The sequence below is a fragment of the Hordeum vulgare genome, chromosome 2H (genome assembly GCF_904849725.1).
Source record: "Hordeum vulgare subsp. vulgare chromosome 2H, MorexV3_pseudomolecules_assembly, whole genome shotgun sequence".
Lineage (NCBI taxonomy): Eukaryota > Viridiplantae > Streptophyta > Magnoliopsida > Poales > Poaceae > Hordeum > Hordeum vulgare.
The window spans coordinates 618,342,260-618,369,532 of record NC_058519.1 but is presented as its reverse complement, the minus strand read 5'-3'; the positions used below and the strand labels follow the sequence as shown (position 1 = coordinate 618,369,532).

The 27,273-nt window shown below is 44.8% G+C and overlaps 1 protein-coding gene across 1 annotated transcript; it reads left to right on the top strand.

Moving 5' to 3' along the window:
- The first annotated feature begins 5,281 nt into the window (after positions 1-5,281).
- LOC123430857 (transcription factor MYB41-like) lies at positions 5,282-6,842 on the top strand. Its single transcript, XM_045114692.1, has 2 exons — positions 5,282-5,670; positions 5,852-6,842. The coding sequence occupies exons 1-2, from the start codon at positions 5,399-5,401 to the stop codon at positions 6,552-6,554; spliced, it is 975 nt and encodes a 324-aa protein (XP_044970627.1). The 5' UTR covers positions 5,282-5,398; the 3' UTR covers positions 6,555-6,842.
- Positions 6,843-27,273: the final 20,431 nt, after the last annotated feature.

Here is a 27,273-nt window from a genome sequence, read left to right as displayed (position 1 = left end):
GGGGCCTCTTGCTTACAGCCTTGCATGCATACACACCTAGCCATCAACTCAGGCCAAAATATTTGTTTTGCATGTGGATGAAAATAACCTTTTGAGCATCCTCTACAACTAGTTTGGGACAGATCATCGATCGATCGCTTCTCCACGCTCAACTTGCAACGATTTATTTTCTTCCCATGCACAAGTCATGCTTAGGGGGTCGTTGTACTCCTAGCCAGTCAAGGCTCAAACCCCATATTTCATGTTATGTATGTCATTAATACGAATTATTATTTTAGCAGGGGACGTTGTTCATATTGATAGCAAGGCTTCAACGCAATTTTGACATCCTTAAAGCTCAGCGACTGTAGTCTTTAGTAGGTGCTTCATACACGTGAGAAAGTTTTCTTCAACAAAATTTGACAAACGATAGAATGATCGGTTCTATATAGCAAACTCGCAATGTGGCCAGCTCTGAATTTCGGAGCATATGGGCTAGAAGATCACGTTGGCTTACCACATGGTTTACTTGGAAATCACCAATTATATATTGCCTCCATGTCAAAATGTAGTGCATATGCCATGACACGTTAATTGTTGAAATTTGAGAACCGGGGCGGAGGGCGCACCCCGGGAGCTCGCTCTCGCGCTCGCATAGGGATTTACGCCGCCAGTGGCTGATCTCCCTCCTCCGGCCACCTTTGGCCCGGCCATGTACAGATCCGGGACCCTCCCCGCGTCCTCTCTCCATCCATCCCAAATCCCGACGCCGTTTTCACCGGCTCTCTCCCCGCTGTGAAGCTCGAGTCAGGCCCTCCTCCTCTCCCGGTCCCGCTCCCATGTGGTCGAGCCGGGCAGCACTTGGGTTCCCCTGCGGGGCCGAGCAAGCCCTCCTGCCTCCCTCTCCTCTCACCGCCATCGGAGGCGTCGTCGGGCAAAGCCTTGGCGACACGATGGCGGCAGGACCCCTTGGTCGCCGTTCTCGAGTGTGGGGGGTGTTGCTCCGCTGCTCCAGACGATGATGTTGTGGTGCCAGAGACTCCTCCCTTGGCTTGTGGAGCTTCGGTGGTCGCGGTGAGCCGCATATTTGGATGGCGGCGCGGCGACGATGTTTAGGCTGGTGTATTCCCGTGGTCGTGGAGGTGTTGGCCGTCCTGGGCCGCACGGGTGGCAGGGCGGATGCGCATGGTGGAAGGTTCGTGGCTCTGGTCGGCGGTGGGCGGAGCTGCTGCTCCCGACCTGCCTTGCCGGTGGCGGCCGGCTCGACGTCTGGCAAGGTTCTGTGGTGTGTCCTGGCCGACGTGCTGTTGGTTGGGGCTCCTGGTCTCCTTGGGTCTGGGACCTCTATGTGGTGTAGGTTGTTTCTGCCGGTGGTGGGTCTGGCGCTACTCCCTCCCGGAGTCGGCTCGTTGGTGGATGGTGGCGGCGGTTAGGCCACGCTTTGTCATGGATGCACTCTACATTTGTAGTCGATGTGGAGCTGCAGTTGTGGCGGCGCGGAGGGCGCAGTGGTCGGTGGTGTTGGCGTGGACGGTGTGATGGTGGCTGCAAGTTGGTGGTCTTCATCTCCTGGGTGCTGTAGTGGCTCGACCGGCATGCTTTTGGTTTGGGTGTTCATGTCCTGACATTGCATGTGGTCAACGCTCGAGTTGGGTGAGCCCCTTCCCACGGGGCTTGCTGAGGTGGAGGGTGAATGGCTCTGGCAAAAGCCTTGCTTCCGATGGGGATCATCGTCGAAGGGTTCCTTCCTCTCTAGTAGGTTGTGGTTGATCGTACTTTGGCTTTTCGCGGTAAATGTTGGTGTGGCCTGACCTTTCCCCAGGTTTGACAAAGAGTGTTGAGCAATTTCTAGGCGAAAGCTTTACTGGTCGACGTGGGTAGTTGTCGGCGACGACGACGCTTGAGGGCGTCGTGTTCCCTTCTTGAAGGTGTCTTCGAAGAGCTTGTTCACTTCTCTCGAGGTAGCGGACTAGTAGGCGGTGGAGTTTGAGTTGGCCGGTTGCGGCTTGGTCATGGTTTTCGTATAATTATTCCTTAATCAATCAAGAAATTGTGTGATTTTTGGCCTAGTTTTCCATACAAATCGAGTCAACTCTATTCTTTTTTATGTAATTGCAGGAGCACCCTATCCTTTTGAGGAGGTTTCGTAAAAAAATGCGGTGCATATTAGAATTTAGTGGAGTCAAACTTTTAAATGTCTGGTCAAGTTTATAAAAATATAAGAATATTTACAGTATGAAGCATATACAATATGAATATATATTTTACAATGAATATACTCCCTCTGTCCTAAATATAAGTTTTTTAAACTATTTCACTAGGGGTCTACATACGAACTAAAATGATTGAATATACACACTAAAAATATGTGTATATACATCCGTATGTAGTCTATTAGTGAAGCCTTTAAAAAGACTTATATTTAAAAACGAAGGGAGTAGTATACTGATTTGATATTGTAGGTGTTTTTCAGTAAATTGATACTGTAGGTGTCGATAACTTCTTTAGCAAAAAATGGTTGGAATTTATAAAGTTAAGACAACGAAAAATAATACGTATTATTTTTTTAACATTGAAAGAGTACAGTATTCTCTAATTATTATAAGTGGATTCTTCACCAAGTTCGTAGAGGATTAGTTAGAGTAGCTAGTAGTGGTGCCTCCTCTACTGTCGGAACTTGTTAATATGAGCTACCGCGTCCGCGGATAGTTACGCCTCAAACGATGTATTCTATAACAGAATATCTTAAATTTGATATTTTAAATTCATAGAAATCATGCAACTACTACGTCGATGCATTACACATCATCCGACTACTCCATCACTACTAACATGCCATCGGATTATCAAAATTTAGCGTGTTTGGCTATGGTGGAGATCAGTCACGGCTGCCCTTGCCCTTCCCGAAGCCCTTGTCGTTCTTCTTGTCGAAGTACCGGTCGAACACGCGGTATGGATCAAGCCGGATCTGCTCGTCGCCGGAGTTGTCCTCGTCGTCGCTCAACTCCTCCTCCTCCTCCTTCGATGGCAGTCCGGCCATTTCAAAGACTGGCCGATTCTGCTCTCGGGCGAGGGCGCTTGTGTTCCTCCTCTGTCATTTCTTCAAAGTGCGGGCGCGGATAGCTTCCTACTCTACGGTCGATCGCGCCACTGCGTCAGCCGCCGCCATCTCCTGGGCAAGATAGGCCTCGGCGACCCTTATCGTCTCCTTCCCACGACAGACAACCTGTTCCGGTGGGACTCAAAGTCTGCCGGACCGATGATGGGGAAGGGGAGATTTTCTACCCAACGGGACCTCGATGATCCCGCCTGAGAGGAACCGAACGCTCATTGAGCGGACACTATGGAGCCGCGACGGACAGATCATGTTGTCGGTCGGGCGTTGTCCTCGCGGTACTGACGGAATGCAATGCGGACCGCCATTGTCTCCTCCAATCCACGGGGATGACCCCAATCGATGGATCCGGACTGGTCGGAGTCAGATCCGCTGCCCTCCATGTCGAAGAAGGTCGCAGATCGTCGGAGGTGAGCTAAGATGGCGGATGGGAGTTGGGGAAAGTGGAGTGACGTGGCTATGGTTTGGTGAAACGAGCAAATGAGGACGAATATATGTGGGATCGATGCAGACCAATCCTGGCCAAGCGGGTGTGCCCGGGAGCGTCCGGACTGCTCCATGTCCGTCTCATATTTAAACTGGATATGAACAGTGACGATCAACCAAAACGTTTTAAGCCTGTTTGAGAGGTTTAGTTGGATCAAAAATTTATGATCAGTCACTGACCGGACGGCCTGATCTGATGTTTAAGGGGTATAAGGGGTCAATACTCTAACAGGAACCCAACTTGAACAAAGTACCGCAGGCCGCATGCGTACAATTATTAGTGGTATGCAGGTGACAGACCGGATCAGCCTCGATCGGAAGGTTCCCTCCGGCCTATAGCATTCTACCGTGGCACTAAAGCTACCCAAAAATAAGGAACTAGCGTACTTAACCAGGTCTTGAATTACAGGTGCTACACTACATAGACAGGGGTGTTTCTTTTTAGGGACTTTTTGGTGTAGAGACTAAAAAAGTCCCTTTTAGTCCCATGTGAAAGAAACAGGAGGGACTTTTAGGGACTAAAAGGGGGTATTTGGAACTAAAGAAAGAAGTCCCTATGGAAGAGACTTTTTGGGACTTTTTGGCATTTTTTCCAACAGTGCCCCTACTTTTAGCATGTCATTTAATAACTTCTAGTATATTACTAAGGATAACATGGTCTTTTTGCATGTCATTTAATGACCTCTAGTCCATGTTTAGTCATTGAAAAGAAACGGGTAGGGACTAGAGACTTTTTAGTTGGGACTAAAAAAAGTCCTAGAACTTTTTAAAGAAACAGGGCCATAGTCTTCAGAGTGTGGTTAATATTATAGCCAACTGTTGGTTGTAAGATGTGGTCATATCATCTATAATCAACACATACATTCACTTATACAATAAGATTAACTATAAAATTAGTTTTTTTTATCTTCTTCTTATCTTTTTCTTCATATTTATTGCATCTGTCTAGGAAGCCGCATAGAACTAGGCTCTTGCATAAGAGTCCACACCCTTTACTTTTTCATGTCTTTCTCCTTCACATAAGTCAAATTGTTATGTAGACAGGCTTCTAGCCTACTACTACCTCTGTTGTTAAATATAAGTCATTTTAGAGTTTTACTTGGAGACTATATACAGATGTATATAGACATATTTTATAATATAGATTTATTCATTTTATTTCGTATGCAGTCATTAATAAAATTTAAAAAAGAAACTTATATTTAAAAACGGAGGGAGTATTATACTTACTCTCACATACTACTAGTGCGTCTTCTATATACGGCAGCCTGCCACTTGTTGGCTGCCACTTTATAAACTTTTCCTTGTTGCCTGCCTCGCGACATGCGTACACCCAACCAAATGGACGCGTGTGTGAAGTGCAGCATGCAGGAGCATATATCTGGTCTGACGTGGCCAAATCTCCGGAGCAACTACCCTCTTTGACTTGCATCGTACGCACGCCTTTTGTTTACACTACCCGGCGTGCACAAACTGTTCGATACTAATGAATGCCCACGACGAGCAATGCTACAACTACAGGGAGTTTACAAACGTTTACGGACTCTCTAGTGCAGTACGTAAATTTAGCATTTTTGGCCCACGACAGCAGAATGGAACGAAAATTCGCAGCTTCCGCAGCACGTCTCTAGTGCAGTCTGCACCGCGACCTCTATATAAGCCAGCCCGGTCGAGGAAGACCAGAAACATAGTCGCATACTACCTAGCTTGCTTCTGACCACCGCATCCATCACAGCGCCCGAGCCCAGATCGACTCTAGCTTAATTACTAGCAGAGGAGAGGAGTTCGCCGTCGGGAGGAAGAAGAAGAAGATTTGTGATGGGGAGGTCGCCGTGCTGCTGCCACGACGCCGGCGTGAAGAAGGGGCCGTGGACGGAGGAGGAGGATAAGGCGCTGGTGGAGCACATCCAGAAGCGCGGCGGGCACGTCGGCAGCTGGCGCGGCCTGCCCAAGGCCGCCGGGCTCAACCGCTGCGGCAAGAGCTGCCGCCTCCGCTGGACCAACTACCTCCGCCCCGACATCAAGCGCGGCAACTTCTCCGACGACGAGGAGCGCCTCATCATCGCCCTCCACGCCGGCCTCGGCAACAAGTACGTGCCCACTGCCCAGTCCACGTCCAGAATCCAACTGCTCCTCCACACCACACACACCACCACTCGCACAACAGCTTAGCCGCCATGCACTGTCATTTTCTTCACCGTTGGCTTTTGCATAGTTGTTAGTCTTGAAGTGACGCTGACATGCATGGATGATTTTTTTGGTGGACGTTAGGTGGGCGACGATCGCGACGCACCTGGAGGGCCGGACGGACAACGAGATCAAGAACTACTGGAACACGCACATCCGCAAGAAGCTCCTGCGCATGGGCGTCGACCCCGTCACCCACCAGCAGCTGCCACCCGACCACCACCTCGACGGCGCCTCCGCCTCGCTCCTCCCCGAGGCGCTCCTATGGGCGGCGGCCGCGGCAAGACTCGGGGGCCTAGACACCGGCGCACTCAGGCAGGCGCAGCTTCTGCAGCATCTCCTCCATACCATCGGCTCCAACAACGACGCAACTAACCTCATCGCCAACCTAGCTGCAGCAAACTCAGTGCTGAACTCAAGCAGCAGGATCGTTCCAAGCCACCTGCTCCAGGATCAAATGAACATGTTGTCTGGTACGAACTATCTGCAGCCGGGCTACCTCTGTAACACCACCTCCAATTTTACAGAGCAGGACGTGGTGCAGCAGCAGCTGATCAAGGATATGTCTCCTGGAACGAGCACCTTTGAAGCAGCTGGACCAGCTGATCAGCACTGCAACACTACTGCTGCATTCGCAGCGCGTGATGTTGCACCGGCGGTTGACATGCTGCCGGTGCAGGAGTTTGCCGGCTTGATGGAGCCCATGGAACTACAACTACCCAATCTATGCTCACTGGAGAGCGATTCTTTCTGGAAGGACCTACTGGAGGACGGCTACCGTTTGTAGTTCCATTTTCCGGATGAAATAGATGTGTTGTGTATGATAGTTTTGTACATAATCTATAACGCGGTTGAACTTCATGCAACCAGGCCTGATACATGTAGAGATCGGTGTTAGATTCATCATAGAGGTGTAGATGAGATGATACAACATGCATTGATCTGTTTGTGTGTTTATTATGATCCTTGCAATAGATTCAGTTTTTGTCATTGTGGCTGAAGGTTGTCAATTGCTGATTTGAAGTGACTCGTGATGTCAATTAACATATTGCCACTCAGCAACTATAATGAGATTGTAGACAAGTCAAAATGCAAAGACTAGCTATCTTGCACGACAGTGTAAAGAACATACACGCTCCATCACAGTTACTGGTGCTTACTACCCCCTCTGTTCATAAATATAAGTAATTTTAAAATTTTCACTAACGGACTACATGCATATAGATGTATATAGACATATTTTAAAGTATAGATTCATTTATTTTGATCTATATGTAGTATCTAGTGAAATCTCTAAAAAAACTTATATTTAGAAACAGAGGAAGTAGGTGACACTCGGTTAGTGGGGCATTAATGAAAGAGTAGTGGAATGTTATACGCTTTGTTCCTTTTTATAAGATGTATTGGTTTTTTGAAGTTAAACCTTTCTACTTTGATCAAGTTTATAAAAAAAAAAATCTACAGTACCAAATTAATTTAGATTGGTGATGAAATATATATCCAAATTTTTTTAGTAGTATTGTAGATATGCATATATAGTTTTACTATAAACTTGGCCAAAGATAAAAATGTTTAACTTCTTAGAAATATACCTTATAAAAGGGAAGGGGGGGTACTGGTTTTATAGAGACCAGATGAGTGTTGCTATCCACGTACAAATTTCATGAGAGGTTGGGTAAACTTCACTTTAAACCATATATTTATACCAAAATGACACACTCCAGGCCATAATTAGCACACAAAAAAACAAAATGACACACTCCAGGCCATAATTAGCACAAATAAAACCAAAATGACACACTCCAGGTCATAATTAGCACAAATAAAACCAAAATGACACACTCCAAGCCTAACGGTTGAAGTGGCTTTGACATGATGGCTACTCTAAGAGTGACACTGTGCATACAGTTGGGCACGTCGCGTGTAGACCAAAATTGAAGCTTATATGGTAGGATGTGTTTAGTGTAGAGCGGGTAAAGCCTAACCCTTATCCATTCTAGTTGGTTCCACGAGTCTCTAGCATCACTTGTAGCATGCTATTTCAATTCTTACTTACATGGACATGAAAGAACCAAGTGCAACGTTATATCCCTAGCCAACTCGGCCCTAAGAATAGGCAACAATGTTGACGTGGATTAGTCGGGGCAGGCGCCCTCGCCACATTGGATGGTATTAAGTGGACCAGTACTGTCAGGTCTTGTCCAGCCACCCGAATTTGTTTGAAAAATACAGTAGTAAACTTTTTTGCTAAATTTTATTGGAAGTGTCGTAGGAAGTAAAACATGCTTCACCACACCGTTGTGTCACAAATATCCAAATAATTTTGTTGAACTACTCCCTCCATCCCCAAATATGTCGAATATAAATTCAGTTAAGAGGTCAATTAGTTTCCAAGATTGATGGAATATATTGAATAAAATATCAACAACAATAATATTGAATAATCCCGCAAAAGATATTGAATATATATGATGTGAAAATATATTTAATGGTGGATATACTACTATTGATTAGGTGTTGTTTATCTTCTTTTTTTAATCCTGGTTAGACATAGAAAATGTTTCGACTCCATTTATACGCCACCTATTTAGGGACGGAGGGAGTACTTTACTCCCTCACATAAAAGGATCGACCTAAAAATATTATTTTCAGTAAATAATGAATGAACCAACAAAATGAGCAAATATGTTACACTCTCAATCCATATAATATGCACGATTGAGTTCTTAAGGGTGGAAAGGTGCTGTCTCGTACTCCAATTATTGAGGGAGTACCTTACATTATTATGGACGTAACACCCTACACAATGTGATGTTTCTCTTTGGTAGCTATTATTATTGGTTGGGGTAGGAATTTGGCTTTTGCAGGGTTGAAGCTGATGGAGCTCATCAAGGGCCTTGAGACTGACGTACGGCCTTCTAGAGCCGATGCCAAAGTCCACACGAACAGTTTACTGCATCCGAATATGTAACGGCGTCGACTACATCTAATGAGCGATCATCTGTGCTGAGCCTACACGAGTGATGACTTCACCAGCAGCAAAAGGGCCGTTTATAGTTAGAGTTAGGCAGGTGAAAGGGTTGCCCGATGTTTGAAGCCATCGACTTGTCCCAACAGAAGAAGGAAAACACGAAGGATTGATGTGAGTGATCGATGATCATTGGGTCATTCTGACCTTAGACCTTCAAGGAAGTCCATTGTGTCGTTTCAGTGGATAATGACATGTGGATTTCTTTAAGCAGAAGGTGAAACGAACTCTGTTGACTTTTGCTGCCCGTACCAGGTTGAAGCATCCTGTCGTATCCTATCCGTGGGGTTCTTTGTGTTGAAAAAACGGAGTGGAACTGTTGAACTTGGTAGATGCTTTCTTGGTGTGAATGATCGAGATGACAAGCATCGAGACCGACCCAGCTGTATTCAGATTCTAAAGGTGTATCTGGACCAAATCCAGGTGAGTGGTAAACCGACTATATATAGGTGAGTGTTGTTTTTTTCGAAACGGAATATAGGCGAGTATTTGGAATGGCCTTATCTACATGCACCTTCCACAGCACTGTGGAAGATATACATCTTGGTTGGTTTTGCCTGAAAAAACATGCATGGGTGTGTATCTTTACTTCACTATTAAATCAACTTCAATGAAATGACCCGTTTCATCCGTCGCCGTCCGTTTGGGACCGCGTGGATAAAAAGGATGGTCCAACACACCGATCCATTGTCGTAACGCGTCCGCTTCATGTCCGCGTCGATCCATTTCCGGCCCAAATTTGGAAATGAAATGCGTCGGCGTGGAGGCGAAGCGAACGCGCGCGTACCCTCTCGTTGTCCGCCCCAACTACCCACGGCCAACATTATTAATGACGGGCGCCCTCTTCAGGCCCACGCGTCAGCGGTCGCGGTCGACCTTTTCTAATCCGCCCGTGCGGCGGGTTCCGCCTCATCTGCTTTCAGAACCCACCCGTCCACATCTCGCCACCTCGTCGGTGATCAAACCCTAGCACCATGGTTGGCTCCTTTCCAAACAAAGACAAGGCCCTGCTCTACCCCCGCGCCATCTCCCTGCCGGCGTATTCCCGTCGGCCTCGTCGGAGTGTGAACGTCCCGGTGCACCAAGCGCGGTGGCACTGGTAGCACCACGTGCCGCTGCCTTCCTCCCACACCACTGGTATCTGGATCCGGAGAGGATCTCGGTGCCGGCCGTGCCGCGGTCGACGCGGGTGCACATGGAGGAGGTGAGTCGTCGGCGGCGTCTGCTGACGCCGGAGCAGCGGCAAAACCCTGCATACGCGACAGATACCCTCAATTGGGAGCTCTGGTTTGCGGTCGAGCATTGAGGAGCAGCGCTGTCATGGCGTGCGCGACATGCAGCCAGGAGGCCGCCGCCGCCCCCGCCTGTCGTCAGCGACGAGGACGAGGAGGCTGAGGCCGCCTACCTGGCGACCCTGGCAGCTGTGCTCCGCGAGAACAAGGAGGAAGAGCAGCGCAAGACCGACGAGGGGGCGGCGTACCAACAACAACTCGCCGAGGCCATCACGCTGTCGGCCGCCGGCGAGTGTGTCGTGCCACCTCCGCCGAAGCCCGAGCCCACATAGGCGCGGGAGGTCTACCGGTGGATTAGTTGCGTCTGCGAGGTTGTCAGTGCGCTGCCCATCTGGCTGGGCGCGACACCGCAGGAGGAGCAAGCCTACCTCAAGCACCGGAGGACGGAGCACCTGCGGGCGGAGCGCGCCGAAGCCCTTCGGCTGATGGAGCTCGAGAAGGAGGCGGAAGAGGAACGATAGGAGATGGAGAAGGAGGAGTGCGCCCGAGCTGCTGCGCTGCCGTCGCCACCAGCACAGTCCGCGCCGGCGGGACAGACGACGGAGGCGCAGGCAGCTGCGCTCTGGAACACGACGTTCCCCTGGGCCGGCCCTACGCCTATGCTGGTCGACCTCACCGGCCCCGACGACGACGACAACGCCACCGCCTAGGGTTGTCTCGTAGTTTTAGGTTTTTTTAAATTTTAATTAATGTAATGAGGACGCGTGGACTCTCGTCGGCCTTCGCGACCGACTTTTACTGTTTAATTATGCATGTTTATTGTTTTCATAAATACTTTACTTATTTATTTTCACACATGTGCAAAAATAAATCGAATCAGCGTTGACGCATGTCTGAAGAGACTCAAACGGACAAAAAACGAACAAAGTAACCCTCCGTTTGGGTGGGACGATTGGAGTTGCTCTTACAGTCTCGTGGAAAAGGAAAATCTGACGCATCCCGATATGCCTAACAGGAAGTACGTACATAGATTTTGTATACGCAGAAATGATGGCGTTACATTAGAATGATCTCGGTGAAAATTATCAATGGCATGACGACGAGGGGAGACAGAACCGATGGTGAAATGTCGTTGCTGATGTTCTCCTCCTACTTGCCCATGCACGGAACCACATCGGAACTGTTAAATGCTTGTGAACGTGGGCAACCGAGGAAGATTCTACTCCAAGCTACGTTCCCTTGAACCAACAGTCACCTCGCCGGGCAAAACAACAGTAGATTTCCGGGTAAATATATTAAAGCTATACCAGCAGCTGACGGCGATCAGTTGACGCATAAAGGGAAACGTGTTTGACGGTCGAGCATTCCTCTCCCGTCGCCAACGCATGCGCCTTGGAAAACGCGACGCGATCCGCACGTCTCGCCGGCGAGAGATCTCACGGACGGACGTAGTACGTACGTACGCATGCACGCCGCGTTTACCTAAGCGACGACGCCGATGCGCCAACCAAACCACTATGCAGGGGCGGCCTACACACGCATGCATGGACCGGCCGCCGGACGTAGCCCTCGGTTGCACAGGGAAACGTCCAAGAAACCAATGCGTGCGTGCGTTTTCCATGCGGATCGTGGTGAGGTCCTCGGGGAAGAACCGCTACCTGCCGGAGAGAAACGCCGGGAGGGGAGGCGCGCAGGACAGGACAGGACAAGCGGTAGATGGTGACGGTGGGAGACTTTTGCGCGGTCAAGTTCGGGACAGGGACGTCGTATCCATGGATGGAGCCGGAAGGAGGTGAGGGAGGGGGCCTGCTGTGTGCTGTTGTCTGGCTGCTGCTGATCGACTTTGTCCGGGCCGGGTCGTCTGGCTAGCTAGCTTTCCAGCAAATCTACCGCGTAGAGTTGGTCGGGGCCTCCGACGACGGAACACCCAACACGCCTTAGCTCCAGTCCACCCGATAGAAAACAAAACATATGATGTGTGTGGCTCCACGGTGTGATCATCCCTTGATTGTTTCAAGCTCGAGGATGAAGCCCGCACACATTATTCTATGAGTACCTCTCAGAGGCTGAATTGGCAAATCTCTGGGTTGGCCAAGTCGACACCGTGATCCAGGAATATGAAACGACTCATGCCACATCCATGAAATTGTATCTAGGTGGCAACACAGGAAACATAAGAGAATATACATTGTAAATATGACCTCCTAAATATCCGTGTGTTCCCTATTTGTCCGTCCCGCAGCCAGTTTTTTTGTTTCTTCATATATCCGATCACTTGCACGTGATTGATAGAAAGTAAGAGAGAGAAAGAAAAGAAAAAGGTGGTCTGGGATGGGGGTCGTGTGCTATGTGGCGGTTTGACCGGGCGCGTCCAGGTGCGTCCGTAAGCCCTCATATACTCTCTATATTTGAGATGGATATGATGGTTTGTGGACAGCCCGACCGTATAAGGATGATATGAGGGGTTCAGTTGGGTCACTTTTTTCTCTTTTCTATCAAGTCATTGATCGTGCGCGTCCGCAGACGTATGAGGGATCATTTGAAACATCCGATTGTAAATGCTCTAACCATCTCGACGAAGCAGCTTATCTATGTTTTCTTTCTTCCTACTAGGTCACAAGGCAAAGTGACGCGGAAGTATGTGTGTTTGGCAACTGATTGTGATCACTGATAGGTTTCAATGAAATGGTGCAGCTCATCGTGATCGGTGACAGGCTAAACACGATGGCGAACTTACATTCTAAGACCATCACTACAAGCTTGTCTTGCCCTCGTTGCGACATTTTTCTCGAGGATGTGACGCACCTTGTCCTTCTCTGCCCATGTGCGGCTCAGGTCTGGTCACGCCTGGGCCTTCAGGTCTCTGTCGCCATCGACTTCATCTGGGATACCCTGACTTCAATTGGCCTCGACATCAACATTTGGCCTACCGTCGTCCTCTCTATCCTCTGGAAGCTGTGGGACTTCAGGAACGCTCGTGTTTTCCGTAACAAGATGCACTCCCCCCTAGATACTATTAGAAATATCATCTCGGATTTTACGCTTTGGGTCTTTAGATTTAAGGACCCAGTTAGTAGGGAGGCTGTCATGTCTTGGCAGTTGTACCTCTCCTCTCGATGTAATCCTTAATGTAATGTGCAACTCGTCTTCGGGTCTTTGAGTAATATATTCAGGTGGGGACCCTCTCCCCCGGATGATTGTTAAAAAAATCATGGTTTAGAAGAACATTATCGTTTCTTTAAAGCATCTACGGCCGGAGGTTGCAAGTATGAACCCCTCAAACTCCCGCAGACGCGTCCGGGCGCACTCGCGGGAAGTGACCACGCATGCCTCAAATAAACACAGCCGCATCCGGACATCTCATACTAGATTCTCAAATCCATACAAAAACAAGCAAACAAAGAAACCTACGTACTACATAGAAACCTAACTACTACTACTCTTCGGAGATTTCGATGATCTCCATGCCCTCCGGCGGATGCATTGACAGCAGCTAAAGCTCTGCCTCCTCCGGCAGCTGTAGCTCCGCCACCTCCAGCTGCTCCGCTCCAGCCTCCTCTGCCGCTATCTCCGCTCCGAGCTCGTCGAAGAGCGCGTCAGCCTCCACCTGTCTCTGCTGGATGAGCTCCCGGTTGGCCGACACCTCGGCCTCATCCTGGATGGACCCCAGGATGGCATGTTGCTCCGCGTTCTCCTCGGCTTGGACGATGGCGAACTCTGCATCCTCCTCAAAAAACATCTATGAATTGTATCTAGGTGGCACCACAAAAAACATAACCATCTAGATGAAGATTATCTTTGTCTTCTTGCTTCCTACTGGGTCACAAGGCAAAGTGACGCAGAAGTATGTGAATTTGGCAACCAATCATTATCACTGATCAATTTCAGTGAAATGGTGTAACTAAAAGACATTTGATGGCCCAGAACAACATTACCATTTTTTAGGGCGCCCCTATACCTCGCCTTCAACGAGGTGGTAGGAACCCTCGCTGAAGGGGAGACCGAGATGCTCTGGCCCAGGAGCGCTGGAAGCCACTCTATAAACATTTTTGTTGGAAAATGTTGACCATATATTTTAAAAACGTTAAATGTGTATGGAAAAATATGTATCAAAAATTGAACATGTATTAAAAACTGTCAATCAAGCATTTGAATGTTTAGAACTATTTGAAAAATATTGATAAAGCATTTGTAAAATGTTAAATGTGTGTAGAATTACGAAAACATGTTGTAGCCTAAATATAATAAATATATATATTACAAAAAATAACTAAAAAACAAAGTTTTCGAAAAATTGTTGATTTTTTATCATGTATTGAAAAATGTTAATAAAGCATTTGAAAAAATGTTAAATAAGTATATGAAAATTGTTAATCAAGCATTTGGCAAATGCTAAATTGGTATAGAAGACCATGTATTACAAATTGATGGTAATTTTTATCATGTAAATAGAATTGTTTATTAAGTATTTGAAAAAAATGTTGAAAAAGCAAGTGACAAAAGTTAATCAAACATATGCAAATTGTTAAATGTATAAAGAAAAAATGTTGGCCATGTATTAAAAATGATGAAAAAATTGATCATTCAAATCAATATGTTAATGAAGCATTTGAAAAGATAGTGAACAAGTGTCTGAAAAATGTTAACCAAGCATTTGAAAAATGTTAAATGTGTATAGAAACATGTGGACCGTGTACTCAAAAAACGCTAATCTTTTTACTCAAAAACTGTTAATCAAGCATTTACATTAAATATACACAAAAAAGTTGATCATGTACTAAATAATTACTAATCTTGTATATAAAATATTAATCATGCATATGGAAATGTTAAAATTATGTATATAAAAAGTTGAAAATATATTAAAAAGTGTCAAACTTATATTGGAATTATTTAAACATGTATTACGAACATATAATTGACATATAAAAAATGTAGAATGAAAACGAAAAGAACCAAAGAAAATCCAGAAAATGAAAGTGAAAAAGAAACAGAGAAAAAATGGAAAAAATGCAAAGTAACAAATGAAAAAGAATAAAAATCCAAAATTAAAGAAAATATATAGAAGAAAAGCAAAAATGTTTTGCGAAGCTTCTATTTATAAGTATAGATCGTTTTTAGAAACCTTTCAACGTTTATTTTCTTTTGGTCTATATTTGATTCATTAGTTTTCCTTTTTGTGGTGTGTGGGGTCTGTTTTTTTCTGCACTTTTCTCTTTTTCTTCACTTTTTCAAATACGTGTCAACTTCTTATTAATATAAGTTGAACATTTTTTATATACAGGTTGAAAAAAATAGATACACATTGAACATTTTTCAAATATATGTTGAAAGTTTTATTTAAATTTATAATTTATATGTTGAACATATTTATCCTGATGCAGACCAAAAAATAGTATGTATCTGTTGAAAATTATCCAAATATGCATTTGTACATTTTTTTCAAATACATGTTGAAGATTTGTCAAATGCATATCGAACGTTTTTTATATACACGTGGAACATTTTTCAAATACGCATTGAACATTTTTTTTTCTGAATGCATGTGAACATGTGTTAAATGTATATTAAACATTTCTTATGTATACAGTGAACAACTTTTTGTGAGAGAACATTTTTCACGGATGACATGAACATAGTATGTATACCTAAGAGAGTTATCCCGACTAACATATTTATCTTGACATGCTGCCTATGCATACACTATTTTTTTCAGCTTTGATTTATTGATATGTGTGGCCATTCTAATAAACACCGGTCATTTTAGGTTTGACCTTTCTTGGTGGATGGGGCTCATTATTTCAATTTATTTACTTTCATCTTTGTTGCAAACAGGTTTTCGAATAATATAATTATCGGATATCTTCCATGAATGTCATTTTAGCGTAGGAAATAATTCACAATGATAGATCAATCTTGATACAAAAAACCAGTAGTACGTATTTATACAGGGTTGAGCATAGGTTGCTCAACAGTTTATTACAAGCACGCCCATATTCAACATAAAGCGGATATAACCCAGTGGTCATGGGGTAGCACTAATTACTCGTATATATAGGTGGATGTGTCACGGCGGAGTAAAGTGGCACGACTCAATACTACAACATGTCAAGCATCAGAGTGAGGCTTAATAATTTATTCTTGATGGCGGAAGCGGTGAAATAATACAATGGCGGACTCCAATATCGCAAGACTAACTGGAACTCTTCTATGCATCGTACTCGCTATCGTACTCTTCATTCATGAGATATCCTTCATCAAAATCTGGCCAAATCAACAATTCAATGAGTACTTTCAAAGTAGTCCCAAGAACATGTGGATAAAAAAATATAATGAATGCAAACAGAATGTACATGCACAAGTTACTTGAGATGTCGCAATCAGCAAGGTTAATAATTTAACAGTAAGCTAAAGTAAAATAAAGATAGATAAATCGGGTGGTAGTCGTCCCGAAATACCCAAGAAAATAAAATAGACCGATCGAATGTGTGAAGCGACTCCTTGAATGGTTAACAATAAAAGTAAACTGTAACAGTCGGGCGCCTAGGCGACACCATATAAAAGGCTTAATAAAATATATAACTTACCACATTCGGGCGTCTAGACGACACCATGTAAAGAAATTTATAAAATAAATAATTTGCACAGTCGAACGTCTAGGCGACACCACATAAAGGGTATATATAATAATCAACAAGTCATAGTCGGACGTCTAAGCGACACCACAGAAAGGGCGTAAATAACAAATCAACAGGCCACACTCGGACGTATGAGCGACACCATAAAAAGGGCTTATATTCGAGTAGCAACATGCCAGTATCCACGGTACAACCAACCTACATGATACTCAATACAACCAATGTTTCAACATATTAGCCGTAAACATCACACTCATATAATCATAAGTAAGAGCATCTCTAACACACCCCGTATAATGGTCAAACCCGTAAAAAACGACGTGTTTATAGTTTCGATAAGAAAAACGACGCGGAGCAAACTCCATAAAACTTGTTCGACCCGTAAATTTTTTAAGGGGCACGATAAATCCATCCGCGAAGACCTTAAATGTGTAGTTTTAGAGACAGTATACAGTTCAACCCGTAAAACTGGTCAAACCTCGTTGGAGCAAACACGTCGTCGCGGAACTGACTGGAATCTACCTGGAACTCACAGGAATCCGTCGGCACATGTCGAAAGAAGCCGCCGCACGCCGGAATTTTTCGCCGCGGGTCCGTATTGCGGCCAGCTCGACCTCCGCTGTCGAGGCGAGACCATCCCCGGACATGACGGAGCAGGCCATCGGCGGCCCGTATCAGGGCGGGGCGGCACCAGAGAAGAGCGAGGCAGGGGTAGGGGAGCTCGTGCGGCTACGTCGGGGAACGCGCGTGCGGCGGCGGGCAGTGTCAGGCTCAAATTGGGGACGGGCGGGAGCGCCAGGGAGCGCGGGTCAGGGCGGGCGACAAAGGGCTCCTCCACTGCATGCGTGGCTCGAAACGGGCAGCGCTGGGACGAGGTGGGGACGAGGCGGGCACGCTGTGGCCGGAGACGCCTCGCCAGGACGGGAGGAAAAAATAAAAAAATGAGCTAAAGTGGGATGCAGTTTTATTTACGGACTCTGCTCTGTCCGAGGAAATTTCGCACCGTAAAACGGTTTATAGTACCCCTTATACGTGTTTTTAAGCGTCGACTCTTACGGGGCCTGCTAGAGATGCTCTAAGAGTTCTCATAAAGAATATTTGCTCTTCCGAGACCGACACTTGATCTGTCAACCAGTCGTCCTTGACCATGGACGCGGCTACATGAATAGTTTTGACTCTGCACAGGGTGCACTCTTTACCCACAGCCAACGTGTTTCAATAGTCACAAGGAATAACCCCATCTACGATAATTTAGAAGTAAACACACATAACTAGCACACATCCATTTTTACCCAACAAGGCCCAGAATCACCCGGACTACGCTTCCAGGGAAAACCATAAGACGGGGAGGTCGACACCTCGAATAGCATGCGATCAAATTTATACCGCGCTACTAAGGGGTGCCCCCCTCTCGGCCCCAGGCCGGAAACATCCATGCCTCCTGACCGGATGACTGGCATTATTCTAGGGCCCTGGAACCTTTTTCCGGCCCCTGTACTTGGTGTCTACATGGAGATAGGATCACAACCTACTAAACCGTATCCTCCTTCAGAAAGACATGTGGCAGCATGAAAAGTTCTATGCCGATATTGGATTTGTTAAGTTTGTTAAAGTACTCGCATGCTCCGACATGACCAGGCCACAACCTATCATGTTCTGTGTGACTAGGTTGTCAAAGTGTTCTTCATCACGTCACACGTGTTAACTCAACCATGCATGAATTCATATCACATGTCATGGGATCTATTCCTTACGCAACAAGTTTATCAAGCAATCATGCTAGTAGACATGACATCAAATATTGAAACATGCTTGCTTGGGTCGATGAAGTCGGAGGTAGACTCGGTGAGGTGGACGGCGGCGTCTTCTCCTTAGGTATCTACGTCACATGAATACGATATCTACATAAATACCGTGCATGTAGAAAAGTTGTCCAAAAATATTTGTAATTAAATATCATAAAAATTGGACAGGAAAATGAAGTTGTCAGAAAAAGAATCAACTAGAAATCAATTTATGTTTAAAAGTTTTAAGCAAAACGCTCCCAGGGACCTATCTGTGATAAATAGGAAAGTCTCTAGGGTCTAGAATGAGAAAAAAGAAAATGCTTCAGTGGAAATACGCTAGCCAGAGAAGAAGGCGTATCTAGACGAAATATGTTTTTAGAAAAACGATTCAAAAGGAAAAGAACCTGCCTTGCGGAGCCCTCTTGCCAGGTTTGGGATTTGGCACCGGCGACACAGGACTCGCGGTGGTCAGCGACGGCGATGTACACCGGATCTAGAGGAAAGGACGTCGCAGGCGCACTCACGGGGTCCTTTCGCGATGGTGGGTGGTGGAAGGGGTCATCGGCGAGCACCAACGTCGACGGCAACCTCCACTCCAGCGGACGTCGACTTCGGGTGCAGGTGGATCTCGCCGGAGAGACCTACATCCGTCAAATTGGAGCGCCGTTCAGAGCCGCGGCTTCACTAGGAGGCACAACGGGCACAAGAGTGTCGTTGGGAAGCCTGGCGTCGACGAGCCAGCTCACCACCGACGCCCGGGTGCGGCCATACGACCGCGCGGCGCATGGATAGGCTCGGGGAACATGGAGCAAGCGCCAACGCTCGGCACTGGTGAAATTGTAGTCGGATTTGAGCAGTCACTCGTCCAGTGCACGCCAGGTTCTCGATAGAATGGAAACGGCATGGGGAAAACGAGTTTTGAGCTGAAACTTGGAGGGAACTAGGGAAGGATTCTCATTGCTTCTAAAGGCTGCCTAAATTAATTCAGAAATTTTGGGGCTGAAAAAGATGGGTTTCCAACAAAAAAATCAAATCTGGTCCAAATTTCAGTCAAATAGAATTTGAATAATTTGAACTGTAAAACATATTTTTTTCGATAAATAGGTTGAGAGTACCTAGGGTTATCATGGATAGATTACTTGGGGTTAGAAGCTAAAAATACCTATATGTTCCTTTGCAAATTTTTGGGGTCCAAAATGATTACAGAAAAAGCCTTGAGTCATATTAAAATAGATAAAAATAATAAACATATTCAAAACTTTGTGAAACTGTTTTAGATGATGTCTTGAGGACAAAAGAGGTTCATTGGGATGAAAATCTTGAATTTAGGAGAGGAGAGAAATGAGTGCGAATTTTAGAGGGAAAAAATTGAGCATAAACCAATTTGTGATTTTCTAAAAAAAATAAGAAATGAAATTCTCTCAATGAAATTTTTGTCATGTAAGAACGAGATAGAAACTCTTGTCAAACCAGAAGTTATTTCAAGAAATCTCATAAGAAATTTTCTCAAGAATAAAGTTTCTCAAAAGATTCCAAAAGAGTTTTTTTTTTAATTCCAATAACTCTCTTTAAAAATAATATAAACTTCAAAGTTTCAAATTTAAAATTTATGGGTGGTACACATAGGGGTTCTCAACTTGATTCTTCTTGTATGTATGAGGTAGGATACATGTCAAGATAGAATACATTATTTTTAATATTAACAAATTCATACCCCTTCAACGCCATTTTTATAATAATATCATTGATATGTGAAGCATATTTACTTATCGACATGGGATGATCTCAAAGTTAATCTTAAATATAAGTACATATGGACACGGTGAGACCAACCAATTTGATTTGAGCAGATATCTTACTAAATCACCTCTGAGTTAATCCTTTTATGCAGGAGAGAGAAGAAAATGTACCATATTGCAAATATTTTCTTTTTTTTTTCTTCTTCTTCAATGTGCATCCCTCGTGCGAGCTGATGAGCATGCTAAGAGCAACTCTAGCAGACCCCACATAATGCCGGCCAGCAAAACACGTTTGCAGTTCACGCAAAACCCCTTTTGCGGGCCGGCACGGGCTGACATGGATGCACCTCCCAAACGGACCCGTATAAAAGTATATTCACCGAATATGCTTTTATACGGGTCGGCTTTTGCGGGGTCTGTTCGGACACGGCCGCGTCGCCCCGAAAACAGAAAACGCTCAATTCTCGCATTTGACATAAGTTCTCACAAATAAGTTCAAATTCAAACAAACATAACACAGTTTTACGCGCAAATAAAAGTCAAGTTCAGTACGACAAACGCAAAAGAGGGCCTTGCATCATCTTGTTCGATCTTCACTCCGCGCCATCGAGTCCATCTTGAAATTCATCGGCATTGCCACCATATGGAGCAGAGAAGACCATTCTCCTCTTCAAGATCTCTCTCCTTGCCATATCATGCCATGTTTTGGTGAGGTTGTCCATGTCATCGCGGTTCATTGACATGATATTGTTCTCTTCGGCGAGCAACAAAGATTTTATGTCGATCAACTTCCATTTCTTACACTTTTGGAGCAACTCCCAACAATGCTCTAGTTTGAAGAATTTGCCTTCCGAAGTTTCCATGTATTTGTATCTATGTTGGGCAATCTTGTCCTACACAATATGAACAAAGTGATGTAATCAATTCTCATGATGCAAATATAATTACGCACAACTTGAACATTGCGTACTTGCTTCAAGCAAGCTGCCCAACGGCTGCACATAGGCTTGATATTCTCCCAACGCCCTTCAAGCGACCGAAATGTGCGTGGAGTCCTATTGGGATACTTTGCCATAATGCGGAAGTATTGATCTTCGATCCTTTGCCAATATCTCTTGACGGTTTGAGAAGTACCCGTGCATACATCAAGAGACACCGCACTCCATGCTTGGATCAAAGCTTGATCTTCCAACATCGTGTAGTTCTTCGATCTTTGGCTATATTGAACGATTGACAAGTCACGAGCTATCGCAACAAATGACGAAAACAAAATGAAATGACCATGACCGAAGATGCATACCTTCCGGCCATTTCGTCGAACACCTCGCTTGCGGGGGGAGCGACACCGTTGAACGGCATCGCCGGGGCATCTCTTTCCGGGATGGAGTGAGAGGATGAAGGAGCATGAATCGTCTTCCTCTTGACGCCCGCGACCTTGGTGACCTTCTCCGCCGCCGGCCGTGATCGCACAACAGCGTTAGCGCCCGGAGCGCGAGACTTCGCGGCGGGGGCTGTCGGATTTCCGCCCGGCACGACCACGTTGCCCTGCCGCTTGCAGGCAGGCGCGGCGCTAGCTTGAGCGACGGCGGGGCCAACATGACCGGCGACGAGATCCGCCCGAGGGGAAGGAGCGTGCGTGACCTCGGCGGTGACGGGGGGCAGCAAGGAGGCGTCCATGGCGGCGAGGGCGAGGGACGGTCGCCGCAACGTGCTGAGATTCGTCTAGTTTTCTAAAAATGTGTGAAATTTTTTTCAAGTCTCAAGAACATTTTTTAAACGTAGAAACATTTTTTAATATCACAATTATTTCTCCAAAATTCCATGAATAATTTTTTCAATTCTACCAAAAAAATCAAAATGAAACGAACATATATTTGAAATCAAACCTTTTCCAAATGTGATGAGCATTTGCTTACAAATTATGCGAGCATTTTATTTACCTTACATGACCATTTTTAACGCATGGTGAAACTTTTTATAATTAAGTAAATTATTGGTTTTAGGGAAACGTTACCTATCTACCGCTCTCATGTCCACCGCCTCCTTTGCTCTACACGTGGCCATGTGGTTGTGAGTTAAATCACAGGGAAGGAAGGAGCAGAGGGACACAAACTCGTGAGTGTGCTACTGAAAGGACCTCGATGACGCCTAGAGGGGGGTGAATAGGCTATTTAAAAACTTCTTCGAATTTGGCTTGAAACTAATGCGGAAATAAACTAAGAGGGTACTAGTCAAGCACAAATCCTAAATGCACTAGGCACTGCAACGTGTATCAACAACACAATCTATCAAGATGGACACAATACAGTTACTAACAAGCACAAGTAAGTTACACAAACTTACTTGAGCTATATCACACGACAAGTAGATGAACAACACAAGATACTAGATCACACTATATCACATGATATATCAAAAGCTGCAAGTATGAACGTGTGGATATAGAGGGTATGCTTGAATGATTAATCTTGTACAAGAAATAGCCAACACAATATAATGAGCACAAACAATATGCAATGTATGTGTGCTCAAGTAACACAAGTAAACCACAAGTAAGGAGTTAGGGTTAAGGATAACCAAGGTCACTCAGACGAAGATGTATCCCGATGTTCACTTCCTTGGAGGGAAGCTAGTCACCGTTAGAGAGGTGGATGTTACCACGAAGGCACACCAACGCCACGAAGGCTCACCCTATTCTCCCTTTGAGATAACACCACGAAGGTGTTTCTCAACCACTAGTGGTAAGCCTTTGAGGTGGCTTCCAAACCCTCACAAACTTTTTCGGGGGGTAATCACACGGATTGATTCCTCTCCGAAGAACTCCTACCGCCTAGGAGTCTCCAACCTCCAAGAGTAACAAGATCACGGGGAATGCTCAAATCTCAAATAGCTTGGGTTGAGAGGAGGAGAGGGAGACGATCTATCTTTTGATTGGAACAACTCTCAAAGGGGCTCACAAATGCTCTTGGGATCTAAGATTTGGTGTGAGCAAATGTGTGTGAGGTAAAAGTGTGTTCTCATGAGGATAAGGTTGTGTTGGGCAACCCTCTCACGAAGTGGGAGGGGCGTATTTATAGTGGGGAGAGAAAAGCAGCCGTTGGGGGCACTTTAGGTCACACAGGGTCCGGACGTCCGACAGTTTTCGGAAGTCCGGGCGTCCGCGAGGGGTCGGATGTCCGACAGGGGTCGGTCGTCCGAGGCATGTAGATATCACTGAAAATACTGTGAATTGAACAGCGACCAGACGTCCGGAGAAGACCGGAAATCCGAGTTATTCGACTCAACTTCTTCTGGTGGGAGGTTCCGGATTTCCGAAAGGGGACGGACGTCCGGGCCTCGGACGTCCGGAGAGAGCCGGAAATCCGAGTTATAGAGCCTATGTTCTTCTGGTGCAGGGCTCCGGATTTCCGAAGCTGGTCGGACGTCCGGCGCTCGGATGTCCAGAGGGAGCCGGAAATCCGATATATAGAACTCAAGTTTCTCTCGTGCATAGTTCCGGATTTCCGAAGCTGGTCGGACGTCCGGGCCTCGGATGTCCGGAGGAGGCCGGATGTCCGGGCCTCGGACGTCCGGAGGAGGCCGGATGTCCGAGGCATTGGTCCTGTTTTCTGATAACAGCAGAGCAGTGGAGATGTGGTAAGAGCAGAACAGTGGATATCTAGTTTGAGCAAGTTCATCACAAAACCTGTGATCCCCTCTTAATAGTGCGGGATCCCTAAAGACTCAAGAATTATAAATGGGGTACCGATGATCCATACTTGAGTGTATACTTTTATTCGCTGATCATCACTCCGCACCACTAACGTCAAAGGAACTGATACCTTTGAGTTAGCCCTTTCACTTGAGCTTGATGTTGTTGTTCCTCCTTGGCTCAAGTTGAAAGCAAGACATGATGAAGTCTTCAAGCAGCTCTCCCATACACAATGTGGAAAGCCTAGCTTATGTATTCATCTTCATTTGTCCACCATGTGAACATCCACAAGAATCAAGCATGTAGTGCTCAGGAATGCTTATCTTGATCTTGTCCTTGTTAGCACATGAGCTTGTCCTTATCAACACATGATCATTAACAATAGTTTCAATGATATATTCGTGCTGATCCACTTGAACTTGCACACCATAATCTTGATGACGATCACCACTTGATGTCATCCTTCATGAGTTGTATGAGATCTTCCTTTTGACGCAAGCCCATGGAAGCACACCTAACCCCCACATAGGAGTCTCACAAAGACCATGGGTTAGTGCACAAACACGTAATGGACAATGCTTACCATACCATGGGATCACTTGATCCCTCTCGGTACATCTTATACGCTTTGTGTGTTGATCATCTTGATTTACTCTTCGTCTGAGATCTTGATCAACCTAGTGTATCTATGACCATTCTTTGGATAATACCTTGAATACCATCTTGGTCATCATATAAACTCCTTGAACCCAACAGATGGACTTCAAGAAGTGCCTATAGACAAATCATATAAATATAACTTAAGGCAACCATTAGTCCATAGGAATTGTCATCAATTACCAAAACCACATATGGAGATATATGCTCTAACAATCTCCCCCATTTTTGTAATTGAAGACAACCACTTCAAGAGAGTTTATATAAGGAAAGAAGCATAACCAAGCGCACACATACAAGGTAATAGTGCATGCGTGAAGACGTAAATGCTTACGCAATAAAAGCAAAACCCTCTAAACATATCCAAAGTAAACTCTCTGAACTTCTCCCCCATAGGCATCGATTGCCAAAATGGACAAAAAGTTCAGAAAGTCAAGATAGTAGGTGGTCCTCCAAAAGGTGTGTTGTGTACTTCTCAGCAAATGAGTGCAGAGAAATACACAAATACAATGGTAAGTAGTTGGAGGAAAACAAACTATGTTGAGGACCCAAAGATTGCAAATAAAAGGATCATATGCCACAAAGACATACAAAAATAGAGGCAAGCAATCAAAAGATTCCTGATGGAACAAACAATCATATGGTCCTTCGAACCACATGAATAGAAGATATTATGATATAAGGCAACAGAGTGTTTTATCAAAAACTAGAGAAGCTCCCCATGATTTGTGCACAAATACGAGATTTTTGTATTTGATACAGGTGCACAAAATGGAATCGTTGCTCCCCCAAAATTAATAAAAACACACAACGAGTGCAAGAAGATAGATGAGACAATAAACATATCGATTGCACAAAACAAATGGTTGAGCAACATGTAAAAGAAGCAACTTAAGAATAGGCTCAGCCAAAGTAATGTGTGTGAGTCATGGCAAAGCACTTGAGAAGACTAAGATAAGGATGAGCATTACTCATCAACATAGTCTTGATGAAATGAGATACAAAGTGCAAGACATATCATTCCCACACACACATACTAGAAAATGGGTTCACAAGCTTACTAATAAACAAAATAAGAACCAACGCTTGTGACAACCCATTGTGAAGATAGAAAGTAAGAACCTTGTTTAGAGGAGAGATACTAATTGAAATGGCAAAACCCTCATCAAGACAAGCATGAGGAAAAATAATCTTCACGGCCAAAGAGTGCATCAAGATGTAGGAAAATAAGATACGCACTCAAAATAAAACTTGTCACGAAGCCACCAAAAGCTGAAAAAGGAAATGCAATGATGATCGTGAAAGAAAAGAGGATATTAATTAGAGATGTAACTTCTCTCATGTGTAAAAGATTCTAAGTAGAAGACAATCATGATGATATATATCCACAAAGAAGGATGTACACACGAAATGGTTACAAGAAGGAACAAACTAGATATCCAAAAGGAAGTCATAAATATATCAATGAGATCTTTTGCTTGGAAACATAGCACATGGCCTAATATTTTCTTATTGTACAATATGAACTTCCAACATACGAACATCAAAGACATCTCAACTAGTAGTAAGATATCATCGTTCGGATGCTTTGAGAAAGCAAACAAGTACTACGAGAACAAAACAAGAGATTCATGCCATGATGCAACCTGGAAAAGAAGAGACAGGTTGGGTCCTTTGCAAGAAAAGAATGCATGAAGTGGATACTTGTTACCGAGACAACATTGGATTGATGTAGTAGATAGTTGTTCTTTGACCATCCTAACTTGGCTCCAATAATCACATGGTCTCAACATCTTCCTTATAGGTGAGCCGAGCATGCAATGCATCTCCAGTTGTTCCTCGAACAATAAAACAAACAAAATGGTGCCCAAACTCATTCGGACCAAAGAGTTAGAAAACTAGCAATACATAGGACAAACTCCACATACATTGTGCATATAGATATGACTTTGAATTTCATGCACACTTTAGCCAATTTATGACAAGGTGGAGTTTCCCCTATATATTGGGTCAAAGAAGGAAAACAAGCAAAATAAGTTGTATATAGTAGCTAGATACGCATGCTCAAGACTCTCAAGAATCAACTCAACACAAAGTTGATAAGTCATCAAAAGACCAGGTATCAAGTGATAATAAGATCCTAAAACAAAAGAACTGTCACTTGAAGGGTATCAATTAAAAGATACCTCAAGGAATGAGATATCCATTGACACATGCCAAATAGAAGGCAACAAGAAACCGATTGAAGGAAAACAACCACGAGATATCTGGTTTCCAAAAGAGAGCTAGGTTCCAACAAACCAAGCCCTCGACAAATTTTCATGATGGCACAAAGCATCATAAAGAGCAAGACTTGCCTCCCATCAACACACACTTGATGGGGATCAAAAGATTTTAAGATGGGTGAATAAAGAGAGTGTTCTAAAGAAAATAGGATAGCTCCCCCAAGGGACGTGCATTATATAAAATTTGCATTTGAATACAAAACGCACACGATGAGATCATCACTTTCTCTATATCTATAAAAACACTAGACATGTTAAAATAGATTCATAAGAGGCAAGGAAGACTAACGAAACACAAAATCCAATGTAAAGATGATTAGCAATTCCTATCACATGATGGGAATACCAATTGTCAAGGACAAGAAGTATTTTCGAAGTGATACTCATTGGTAGATCACAAATATATCCAAAATCATCTTTACCCATAAAACGCAAGCAAATGACACTTG

Coding starts and splice junctions, on each gene's coding strand:
- LOC123430857 (XM_045114692.1), top strand. CDS start 5,399: ATGGGGAGGTCGCCGTGCTGCTGCCACGACGCCGGCGTGAAGAAGGGG. Junction 5,671..5,851: donor CACGCCGGCCTCGGCAACAA/GTACGTGCCCAC, acceptor GGTGGACGTTAG/GTGGGCGACGATCGCGACGC.